We start from the raw sequence: 12,022 nt of genomic DNA on the forward strand, positions 1-12,022 counted from the left end.
CTCTTCTTAACTTGATAGTTTGGATTGAGACGTCTGTCATGAGTCTTACAGGTTTTCCTTTGTAGGTGATCTGTTTCTTTTTTCTAACAGCTTTTTAAATATTTTGTTCTTGTGTTGAATTTCTGGGATTTTGATTATTCTTGGTGTGGATTTATTTTGGTTGTCAGACTAGTGAAGTTTCTCACTACTCCCAGTTAGTTGAGTATTTTTATCATGAAAGAGTAGTGGATTTTGTCAAATGCTCTTTTATATAAAAAGATTGAGATGAACATGTATAATTTTTTTGTTTTTCTATTAATAGTAGAATATGCCATTAATTAATTTTACAATGTTAAATCAACCTTGCATTCCTGGAATAAACTCCATCCTGGGTCATGGTCTTTTTATATGTCACTGGATTTGATTTGCTAGTATTTTGCATCCTTATTTGTTAACGATATTGGTTTTTAGTTTTCGTATGTTGTCTTTGCTTTGCTTTGTCTACCCTTATAGAAAGACTTCAAAATGTTTCTCTTGTTTTTTGGAAGTATTTGTGAAGAATTGATATTAAGTGTTCTTTAAATGTTTTATTGTATTGAGCAATAAAACCATCTTGCTGTGTAGGTAATTTTTAAATGACTAATTCAGTCCATTTACTGATACAGTACTTTGGAGGTGTTTCTTTTTGAGTCAGTTTTGTTATTTTATCTTTCTATGAATTTGTCTGTTTCATCTGATTTATTGACATGCAAATATTCATAGCATTGTTTTGTAAACCTTTTTTATTTCTGTAAAATCATGTTTCCATTTTCATTTGTGATTTCTGTAATTTGAGACATTAATTTTCTAAGTCTTAAGTTAAAAGTTTACCAGTTTTGTTGGAACTTTTGAAAAAGTTAACTTTTGGTTTTACTGATTTTTGTCAACTGTTTCTATTATCTTACTTATTTTCACACCAATCCTTATGACTTAATTACTTCTGTTTATTTTGCTCTTTTTCCCACTGTCTGATGTTAAAAGTTAGGTTGTTCAACAGAGATCTTTTTTTTTTTTTAATGTAGGCATTTTTAAGCTGTATCTTTTCAACTCCTTGTTTTTGCTGCAGACTCTTAAGTTTCAGTGTTTTGTTTTCATCCTCTGAAAGTATTTTGTAATTTACATTTTGATTACTTGTTTGCTCCATTGTTTCTTTAGAGATAGGTTGTTTGATTTTCATACGATGGTGAGTATTCCAGTTTTTTTCAGTTATTTACTCCTAATTTCATTCCATTGCAAGGTAGGCGCTTATGCTGCTGAGCTAAATCCCCAGCCCCTGTTTCAGTTCTTATAAACATGTTTTGATTTATTTTATGGCCTTACTAGTTAATGCTTTATCCTGGAGAATGTTCATGTACAGTTGAGAATGTATCTTCCCTTCTGTTGAATGAAGTTTTATATAGATGCCTATTGCCTGGTTAGATTATAGTGTTGAAGTCTTCTTTTACTTCTGCCTTTTTGACTTGTATACCTTCTTGCTAAAAGTAGGGTATTGATGTTTTACAATTCTTATTTTTGAATTGTTTATTTTCCCTTCAGTTCAATTAATTCTGTGTTTTTGTTCTCTTCTGTATTTTAAGCGCATACATGTTTATAACTGTCTTATATTCTTGATTCAGTGGTTTTCTTAACATAAAATGTCCCTCTTTGTCTTTGTAGCAATTTTTGTTTTAAAGTCTTACTTTAAAATAAAGTAAGTCTGATACTGTATTAGAATATCTATTCCGGTTTTCTTATAGTTACTCTTTTTGTGTTATACTTTTCCATCTGTTTACTTTCAATCTACCTGATTTTGAATGTCATATCTGTCTCCTATATGCACTATATCATAGGATCTTTATGTTTAAATCCAATCAGACAGTATTTGACTTTTGATAAGATTACTTATTTTATGCTAATATTATTGAATTTGAGACTTGTTGGTTTTTTTAAATTGGATCTTACACACTGAAATTTGCCACACTGAATGCTGGATATTTTTTATTACTTATAAATTTTTTGGAAATTTGTTCTAGAATACCTTTAAATTATAAATATTGAAAGTAGTTTGATCCTTTTGAGTGTTGTTAAGATTTCTTGCACGTAATTGGTACAGCAAGTCTAGAGCTATTTTCTTTTTTTTTTTTTTTTTTTTTTTTTGGACTGGGAGGTTACACTTGTCATGCAGGTGCTTATGGCCCTAAGCTATATACCTGGCCCTGGGGCTATTTACTACTACTTACGTACCCTAAAAATGCCTCACCAGCCTTCAAGTTTTTATTTTCTTGTTATGGACATTTCTTCCTGCCCTGTGAGAATAATGACATCCTTACCTATAATCCTTCCTTCCTTCCTTTTTTTTCCCCATTCATTTGTTTGTTTATTTTTTTGAGACAGAGTTTCATTGTGCAGTTCAGGCTGGTCTTAAGCTCTCTTTGTAGCCCAAGCTATTCTCAAACTTGAAGCAATCCTCCTGCCTCTGCCTCCTGATGGCTGGGATTACAGGCATGCTCCACTATGCCTGGCAGCTCTAATCCTTTCAAGTGGTTATTTTTTCAAAAATCTTGGTCAGTTTCCTTACACATACCCACTGATCACTTAAGGAGGACCTTCTGACAAGTTACAAGATTCTTTTTTCTTTCTTTCTTCTTAGGTGCTTTGTCCTGCAGGTATTTGTCCCTGGAATTTTGGCACTGTCTTATCATCTTTGAGTCTACAGGCTTTGCCTGACTTCTCTTTCCTCACACTGTGACTTGGAAGCTGTCTCAGAGCAGTAACCTGAGGCACTTTTAGGACTTGTCACATGAAGTTCTTACCACACAGGGATCTCTGTCCTTTGTTGCTTTGTAGGCTTCTTGCAAACCTACTATTTCATATCAGCTTTTGATTAAGGCTAAATTTGGTCCCTCTTATTTCATCATGGCCAGAAACAAGTTCACTCATTGTAAAGATATCTTAACTTTTTTTTTTTTTTTACTTTAGGAGGCTACCCACAAGGCCAGTATTTTATTGAGTGGTAAAATTAAGGTAGAAAATGGTCAGATTTATCAAAACCCAGTCACATGGCTGAAGGATCTTCTTGGAGGTGACAGTCGTGTTACCTGGAATTATGCTTGGAGTAAGGTGAGTCTTTCTTAAATTTGTCTGTAACATCATATTCAATTGGAAAGATGTATATTTTTGTGACAAAATGTTTTTTAGAAGAAATATGAGCAGTCTCTAACCTGGTTTTGTGCTCATGTCTCTGTTGCGCTTTGCGTAGCAGCTGTATTTGCCAGCATTCCTGTGAGCACAGCCATGGGACTGACTGCATCCCCTCTTTCCCTCTCTTTACCTCAGCGTAAAGACTGTATTGCCACAATTGCCTTTTTTCCTCATCATAGATTTTAGGTCTTTGTGACTCCAGATAGAAAATTTGGGGCCACTAATGCATTAATAATGTAGTTAACACATGTTGCTATTATTCTAATAAAGCAAAATCTTCCCCTAAGTACAAAAGAACAGGCAAGAAGCCTAAGACTCACAGAAATTACACTGAACTTTCATTTCTGCCCATAGCAATATCCACAGGTTGCTGAAGAAATACTTTTCTCAAAAAGCAATGTTTTCATTCAGAGCCCCGCATTTTTGGCTTTTGCATTAAAAGCCCTGTCAGTCCTGACTGACACCCTGTGGTCCAGTAGTCATCCCATGGCCACGCTCAGGAACAGTGATTCATTCAGAAAAGTATATATTACTAGTCCTCTATTAGTGCTTCAAATAATAAAAGGTACCATTAACCTCTACAAGCCATTGCAGGAAGCCTCAAGACACTAGTAATAGGCAGTTTGTTTTCTTTTTTGTCTAACCCAGCTTTGCCCATGCCCATCACCAGCTCCTGCATTGTCCCAAACTCTGCCCCAACTCTGCATCCTGCATCCTGATCTCCTAGACCAGTGGTGGGAAATCTATGGCATGCATGCTGCAGCCAGCATTTTGTCATTGAAAACTTTGCAAGTTCACCATCACTGTCCTAGGCCACTGTGGTAGTTTTTGTACCCCCATCTCTAGAATACCAGGTCATCTGCTTTCAGTTCATCCTAGCCCCTTTGCTCAGTCCTTTTTATGGATTTATAATTAATTTGAATGTTAATAATCAACATTTGCTCATGAAAGTCCCTTTTCACTATAAGACTTTTTAAAATGATGGTAGAGAATACTGTTTTGCTGACAGTGAATCTTTGCTCACAGCGAGGTTACGTTACCATTTGCTGTGGCTTAGGTTCCTTTGACCTTGGCACCTCCATGATGCAATGTATCCAGTAACAACACAGTTCTCCCACTCTTTGGACATTTCCTGATTCTGCATTTCCTGCCTTTGAATAGCTGCTATTACATCATTAACACACACTGTAATAATGCCTCATTTACATATCACATTGCCTCATGTTTTCTCATCAGCCATACCAATTAGAGTCTTACTGTTTAGCACCCCAGTGGTAGTGAAGCCAAATGTGAATATGGACACCAAAATATGGGGCAATTCTTGGCCCCATATTTTGTAGGGTAAAGTAATCCTACAGATTTTTGTAGGATAAAGTAATCCTATAGATTAGTGAACAGGTTTAGATTACTTTAAGATTATCCAAAAAAAATGAAAACAGAGCACTAAAAACTTTTATGTCACACTCATGGACTTTCATTGAATACCTTAGGCTGCAAAACAACCCCAGTGAGTTTCTTACAGTATTTTTAAATTGCTTTTAAAATCTCTTTTAAAGTTTATCCCCCAAAACTTCTGCCTTCTCTTGTTTCAAAAGACTTTGATGGTCATTTCCTGATGAAAGGTGCTTTTAGCTGCACCAGTTAATGAACATATTTACTTACTAATTCTGAGAATTATGGTGAGGGTGTAGGGCAGGGATGATTGGTTGTCTGGCATGAAATGCCAGAAAACTTAAGTCTTGCTCTGCATCAGACAGAGCAACATAGCCACTAGACACAGAGATGACTCATTCCTCCCACTCAAGTGGCTGGAAGGCTCTGCAGCTTCACCAAAGGAATCTTGGCACTTACTCTCAGCAGGCATCCCTGATTTCTCCTTATGCTACTGCCTTCCAGCTGTAAAGCATCATTCCAGTATGGCACTGTAATTTCTGGATGGGAGGCCAAGCTACTTCCTGTTTTGAGTGTTTTAAAGTCAGACGATCTAATCAACAGCTTTTAATCATGGCTGTACATTAGAATGGGCTTTCAAAAAACACCCACGCTTAGGGAACCTCTGTTCCAGAGCATTCGATAGTCTGAATCAGGAACCATGTGGCAGTATTTAAAGCAATTCTAATCTGCACCCCACACTGCGAGTAATTGACTTAAATTGTTATTCAACCTTTCTAAACTTCAGTTTTTTATACAGTATATAAAATAAGTAGTGCTAGATCTCTAAAGAGCCTTTTAGCTTGAAGATTGTAGGACTTGCATATCCACTGTGTGATATATAAAGCATTTTTACACAGCTTCTTCATGGAGCAGGATTACAGTATTATCTCCATTTATGGATTCGAAAATAGCTGTAGGAAGTTAAGTTAAATTGATTAGCTTTCAGTCCAGTAGGTACCAGAACCAGAATCTAGTCTTTTGATTCTTGGCATACTATTTTCTGCACTTAAAATAATGGCACACAATAGGCCCACATTCCTTTCATTTGAAGTAGGAGTTACCATGAACTTGAAGAGCACCTACTGTCATCTGGCCACCTTTATGAAGGTATGCAAAGCCTCAGTTGCATGTACCAAATATGGCCTACTTCTGAAACAAAAATATGCCTTTACAGTCTGTGGTCCTATGACCCTGAATATGCCTGAACTCATCTAATTGCAGATGCTGAACAAGGTTGGGCCCTGCAAGTACTTGGGATAGGAAGAAAAATTCCTTTTTATAATAAAACTGCCATATGAAAATTCTAAGAATCCTAACCTTGCCAGTGACAGTTGTTTTGGAAATGCCCAAGAGCAAACTGATGGAGATGAAAAGTAGGCTGTCGTTTAGGTGGTTACTCAGGGAGCACTAAATCTCTTGTAAGCATACATCCCATCCAAGAAGCCTTGCTGGATTTCCACCCTGACACATTCATTCCTTTGGATTTAGCGATGATTTTTCTCTGTGGTTTCCCTCATGACCACTTTTACAAAGAAATTGCTCCAATGGCCATGATTAGGAATTGCAAGGTACAGAAGGATCAGAGAAGAGTATAGAAAGTAATGAAATGTTCACCTAGAGAGATGGCTTCATTCACTCAGTTATCTCAAAGTGTCTAATACTCAGTTGCATTAAAGAAGAAACAGAAGGAGATGGCTTAGAGATGTGGACCTTGTCTAAAATACAGATACCCAAGAATGGTGACTCTGCCCTGTGAACACTGTGAAGGGCTTTCTCTTGCCCTTGTCTCATGCAGTGTTGGAGAATGGGGAGAGTCTTGCAGCTGGAATGTGAAGAGCGGTACTCTGTAGAGATGAACTTTACCTGCTTCATCAGTTCCCTAAAGCAGTTTGAAGGCAGTAATTGTGCTTTGAAACAGCTTTTCAATTTTATTTATTTTCAATTCCTAAAGAAACTGCTTATTTCAGGAATAATTATTTTCTTAACCAAAGCATCTTTCATATTACAATGAATCTAAAAGGAAATCTGTAGTTTTCTCTTGTTTCTTTTTCTTTTTTTCCTCATTGTAAAATTTTTTAAAAATTATCCTTTTTTTGAGATAGTGAAAATTTGTAAGACTTGCTTCTTAAAACTTGTAGTGCAATTAAAACAGTCATTTGTTTGTCCCTGAACATATTCTTATTAGTCAATACTAGTGAATATTTTTCCTGAAGACGTATGAAAAATGGGCTGATGTTTTCAAACAAAATGAACTATAAATAGGGAAATACATTCCTGGACCTATTTAATACTCAAAGGTACATTATGTCTTGAATTTTTTTCTTGATGCATATTAGTATATAATATCGCCCTCACTTTGTTATGAGTTAATATTGGGCTTTGTGTCTTCATATCATACTAAAATAAAGTTAATTGATTTACTCTCATTATTTTCACTAAGTATGGTCCAGAAGAGCAGCTGGCTAAGCCATCCACCTCATCTGTATGTGTGCACATGCACATACAGTGCACACACCTAACTCCTTCCTCAGCCTCTGTTAGGAAAGCAGCACAGTCTGATGTCTGAGGAATAATGGTCCTTTTGCTGTAAGAGTCTTAAGAAAAGCATCAGTGGCCTTAGAACAAAGCACCTCGGCAGCTCTGCCTTTTAGAAAAGCCAGAGCACAGCAATTTACAGCTCTCATCACAGAATGCAGCTTACACTAATCTCATCTACCTCATTTATTCTTATTGGGGACAATGTCATGCCATCAGCTGTCCTTCACCAGTACGGGTTTAGGATTGCAAAGTTGCTGAGAGCATCAGAGGCCATGAAGTCCAAGAACCTAACAAACTAACTAACAGCTTTGCCTCTGTCACAGTAGGCATGTGAGTGAAATTTGGATCCAGTGAGATTTTTAAGAATCAGGATTTGAGTCAACAAAAGTGTGATGATTGTTGACTCTTATGCTCCAGCCAAGTGGAACACAGACACCCATGTGAAATGCACTTTCACACTGCCTGTTCACTATGAGGTCTATTTATTAACCTAGTCAATAAATCATCTCTTCCTTGTGGAGAATGTATTTTAATTAAGTGGATTTTCTTAAAGCATTTTTGTATCTCTAAATTACCTCTAGTAGTATGTGTAAGGCACTTTATATTACCACCTTATATTACCTGGTACTAAGTGATAAAAAAAAAAAAAAAACCTCTTTTTTAGTGCTGGGGATTTAACCCAAGCCTTTGCCATAAATATATCTCCAACTCCTTTTTATTTTTTATTTTGAGACAGGGTCTTGTTCAGGATGGGCTTATGTTACCCAAAGTATTTGGATTATAGGCATACGTCTCCATACCCAACTGAAATACATTTTTGAAGGATGAAATAGAGGTACAGACATACTAAGACTGTACTTTAATGGGTAGGTAAGGTGTGTTGGGCATTGTCAGGGTGTAACGTATGTAAAATACATTCTTTCTTATTGTTGTTTATTTGGAGAGGCATTTAGGGACATCTCATCTCCTTTCCTTGGCAAGTGAGGAAAGATAGGCACACCTTCCAGCTAGGCCAATGTCATCTAGGTTTATTGTAGTTGTGGGATTGAACATAGAGGGTTTCAATGCCTTATACATCGCCTATACTTTTCTCTTGCTGCTTGATTTAACAGGCCATCAGGATATGCTAGAGAATATACCAAATACTTTTTATTCATTATCTCTTCTAATAGTACGTGGTTAATTGAAGATTCGTGTTTTACCAGTGTACAAACTGACACTTAGAATTTAGAGATTTTGCTTTGGCATTGGAACGTCAGTCTTTTACTGAATAATGTTGGGTGTGAAATGCTGAAGGCATAAAAATGAACTTGACACAGAACATATCCTCAAGAAGCTATGGTTTATGGAAATGAGACCTATTAAAATATCATTTTATTTCATTTTATTTAAGTGAGATAAATATTATGGCAGGAATAGGAGCACTGAAATAAGAATTTAAGAAAAGAAACCATCCCTTATTCTGCAAAAGCCTAGAGCATGGCCATTACTTATGCTTAGTTACAATGAAGACAAGGAAAGGATGTCCAAGTTGAGACTTGATATTTTTACCACATTGAACCTGCCCCCAACCTAAGAGTGGAAGAATCCAAAGACCCCTGAGTCCACAATATTTTTGCCATCTGCCTCAGCCTTGCCCATTTATGTACAGATACTTTTAAACTCTGGCCTTTGAGGCTATAGTAATATTTGCATTCACAAACAATTTTTAAATAGATGTCTAGTCCTAAAATGTTATTAATCTCATCAGGTTGCTATCTCATTTCTTGAATGGTCTAATTGTATTACTGTGCTGTGACTTTTTTTGAAGTAATAAAGTATCAGATGCTATATTAGTAGTTGTTAGATAAGTAAATGTATGAGAGGATTAATGATAGTACCTCATAAATCAACAGAATGTTTTATAAAGGGCAAGATAGTAAACAATATTTTATATTTCATAAGCACATAGTCTCTTTCACAACTTCTCAATTCTGTTTCTGCACAAAAGTATCCAGAAATGCTAAAGAAATGAGTGCCACTTTATTTAATAAAATGTTCTTTAGAAAAAGAGGTGACAGCCTGAATTTGGTCATGAGCTATAGTTTTGTGTGTAATAGTTAATATTTTGCAAATTACTATTCTCAAGAAAAAGATGTATTTGCCTCTTATAGAATGTATGATTTTCGGTTATATTTTAAATTATGTGCAGGTAACATATCTTGGAAAGGAGCTTTTAAAGTATATTTCTGAGGAAATACCTGTACCTCCAGAACCAGACGTGGTACCTCAGCAGCATCAACCTTGTCTTCCAGGTATGTGTTGTGTTGTGTTGTGCTGTATTGTATTGTGTGCTGCAAATATTTTAATGATCATTGTTTAGCATACATTTTGGAAATTTATTACTTCAAACTGCAATAAGTTAAGTGTTTATAATATACAAAAATAATATAACCAAACATAAAACTTGCTTGAAATGTACCTTGCACCTGGACCAGTGCCCCCCCCATATCTTTATTTTTGACCTGCATAAACATACTTAATAATTTGATCATCACATTATGAAATAAAAATATGCTCCCACCTCAAAGAAATAATGTCCGTGATTGTATGCCAAACAAAAACGACTAGAATAATCTGGTAATACAAGCATCATTTTTAAAAAACTTTAGATGCTTATTAACTTTCTATGTTTTAAGAAAGGAAGATTTTGACCACATAGATTAAAAGCCAGCAAATTGGAAATCTATGATGGAAACTAAAGAGATGGAGAATGAAATGACAAACTTTATAGAAATACAGTTAGAAATTTACCAGCAAACACTAAAGAAGCTGCTCTTGGAATAGTCAAGTAGGGCCACTTATTCCAATTGTGTAGCCCTTATAAAGCAAGCAACACGTGTTCTATGCAATATAACTGCTATTTTATGCAGTAGAATAGGTCTTCTAGGTGGGTTGCAGTCCAAACCCCATTTGTTAGTCATGGGATTAAAAAAATACCCAAATCTACTGAGAAAGTACTGGGTTTGTTTTCCTTTAAAGCAAATTTACAATTGTTGGACTGGGGATTTAGCTCAGTGGCAGTAAGTCCCTGCCTGGCAAGCACAAGTTTGTGAGTTCAATCCACAGTACCAAAAAAAAAAATTTTACAATTGTTATAATTTTTCTAAAGGGAATAAAACAGAACAATAAAATGAAACAAAACAGTGATAAGATAGTAGGAAATCCACAATAGTTACTGTAAGAGTTTTGGCCCAGACAGGACTTTGTAGCCAGAAAAGCCTCCACCGGAACCAGGGAGCTCCTATCTCCCCCACCCTTAGGGATTTACCTGTGACTCTATCTCCCCTCACCCTTAGGAATTTGCCCCTGGTGCCAAACGTGTGCCAATGAGATAGCTGTGCATCTCTAATGGCCCTAGGGCACTACTCTAAGCTTAGGCTACTTTCTTATATACCCCTCCCCCAACGCCTCGTGTCCGCCAGAAGGAAGAGGGGGTGGTGTGTTGGTTTTTCTCTCTCTGCATTCTCAGAATAAAGGCTTGGGGGTTTTTTTGTTTTTGTTTTTTTGTCTTTTTCCTTTTTATCGGTACAGGAGATTGAACTCACAACTGCCTGCTTGCAAGGCAGGCGCTTATGCCACTGAGCTAAATCCCCAGCCCCTAAGGCCTCTTTTGTTTTATACTTCTCATCTTTTGGATGTAATTTTATCAGTTACTGTATTGCCTGTTGTTATCCTCTAAATAGTTGCTCAGACTTCAGGCTTGCAAAGTCAATCAAACAATATAAGTTTTAGGTTGTTTCTTTATTTCAGTTATTAGCATCTCAACCTGTATTCCTCCATCAATGTGTGTGTGTGGGGGGGAGGTTCTTCTCTCCCAGTGTGCACGCCAGCTGTCTCACAGAGTGGGACTGGGAGGGTGGCCTCCTTCCTGGTTTTCCCTGGACAGCTTGGCTGCCTCTGGCACACAGTGGGCTGCACAGCTTCCTTTCTGTTTCTCCTCAGCTAGCAGGGCTACCGCTGGTACACAGGGCACCACACTTGTTATAATTAACAATTAAAATTAGTAGTTTTAACGTGGAAAAACTCGGTGGCATTTAGTACATTCACAATGTGTGTAATCACCACTTCTTCAAAATGTTTTCTTCACCCCAGAAAGAAACCCTGAACCCATTTAGCAATTACTTTTTTTTCCTCTACTGTCCCTATTCCCTGGGAACCACTAACTAGTCCGCTTCCTGTCTGAGTGCGCATCCATATTCTGAATGTATTACATAGAAGAAACCATGCAATCTATGACCATCAGACTTCTTTGACTTAGTTTAATGTTTTTGGTGTCAGAGCTCAGAAGTCAAAACAATAAGACAGATGGTAAAGACCAAGCTCAGGAGTTTTCAGTAGGGAACAGGGACTCCATTAGCAGTGGGACTTCAGGCTCTTTATTAAGCCCTGGCAGAATATGTATCTACATTTTGCTCATCTTGAAATTGAGAGACTGAATAGGAGTGATGAATTAAATAATCTGACAAAGGAGATTTTAAAGTAGCCCCAATGTTTAGGTTGTAACATGAATATATTGTTGCTTTTTAACTGGGTTTATGCTTTAAAAAAATAGGAACAGGTAGCCCATTTATAAAGTTTTCAGTTTTGCCAAAAAGAACAGGTCTACAAAGTCGGAATAGAAGAGAGTTTGATTGCTGAAAAATACTAAAATCAAAAAGCAGATGAAAAAGTGACTAAGACTCTCAGGATGATGGAGGAGCTTTATTCTGAATTCTTTACAAAAACTATTAACTAGTGATTGAAGTAACTGTTTTGATGGACTTCAGTGTTACAATATGGTATATGAACTCATTAAGGGTATGTGTTGTGT

General features: G+C 36.5%; 1 protein-coding gene across 1 annotated transcript in view; it reads left to right on the forward strand.

Annotated features, from left to right (window-relative positions):
- Positions 1 to 12,022, forward strand: part of Ankrd31 (ankyrin repeat domain 31) — a 241,722-nt gene that overhangs the window by 213,012 nt on the left and 16,688 nt on the right. Inside the window, exons 22-23 of the mRNA XM_063258367.1 lie at positions 2,977 to 3,117; positions 9,362 to 9,464. Of these exons, the coding sequence (XP_063114437.1) occupies positions 2,977 to 3,117; positions 9,362 to 9,464 (244 nt within the window). The remainder of the gene's footprint in view (positions 1 to 2,976; positions 3,118 to 9,361; positions 9,465 to 12,022) is intronic.

The sequence above is a fragment of the Cavia porcellus genome, unplaced genomic scaffold, assembly GCF_034190915.1.
Source record: "Cavia porcellus strain 051 isolate PalLab524CR breed Dunkin Hartley unplaced genomic scaffold, mCavPor4.1 scaffold_11, whole genome shotgun sequence".
In the NCBI taxonomy this organism is placed as follows: Eukaryota; Metazoa; Chordata; class Mammalia; order Rodentia; family Caviidae; genus Cavia; species Cavia porcellus.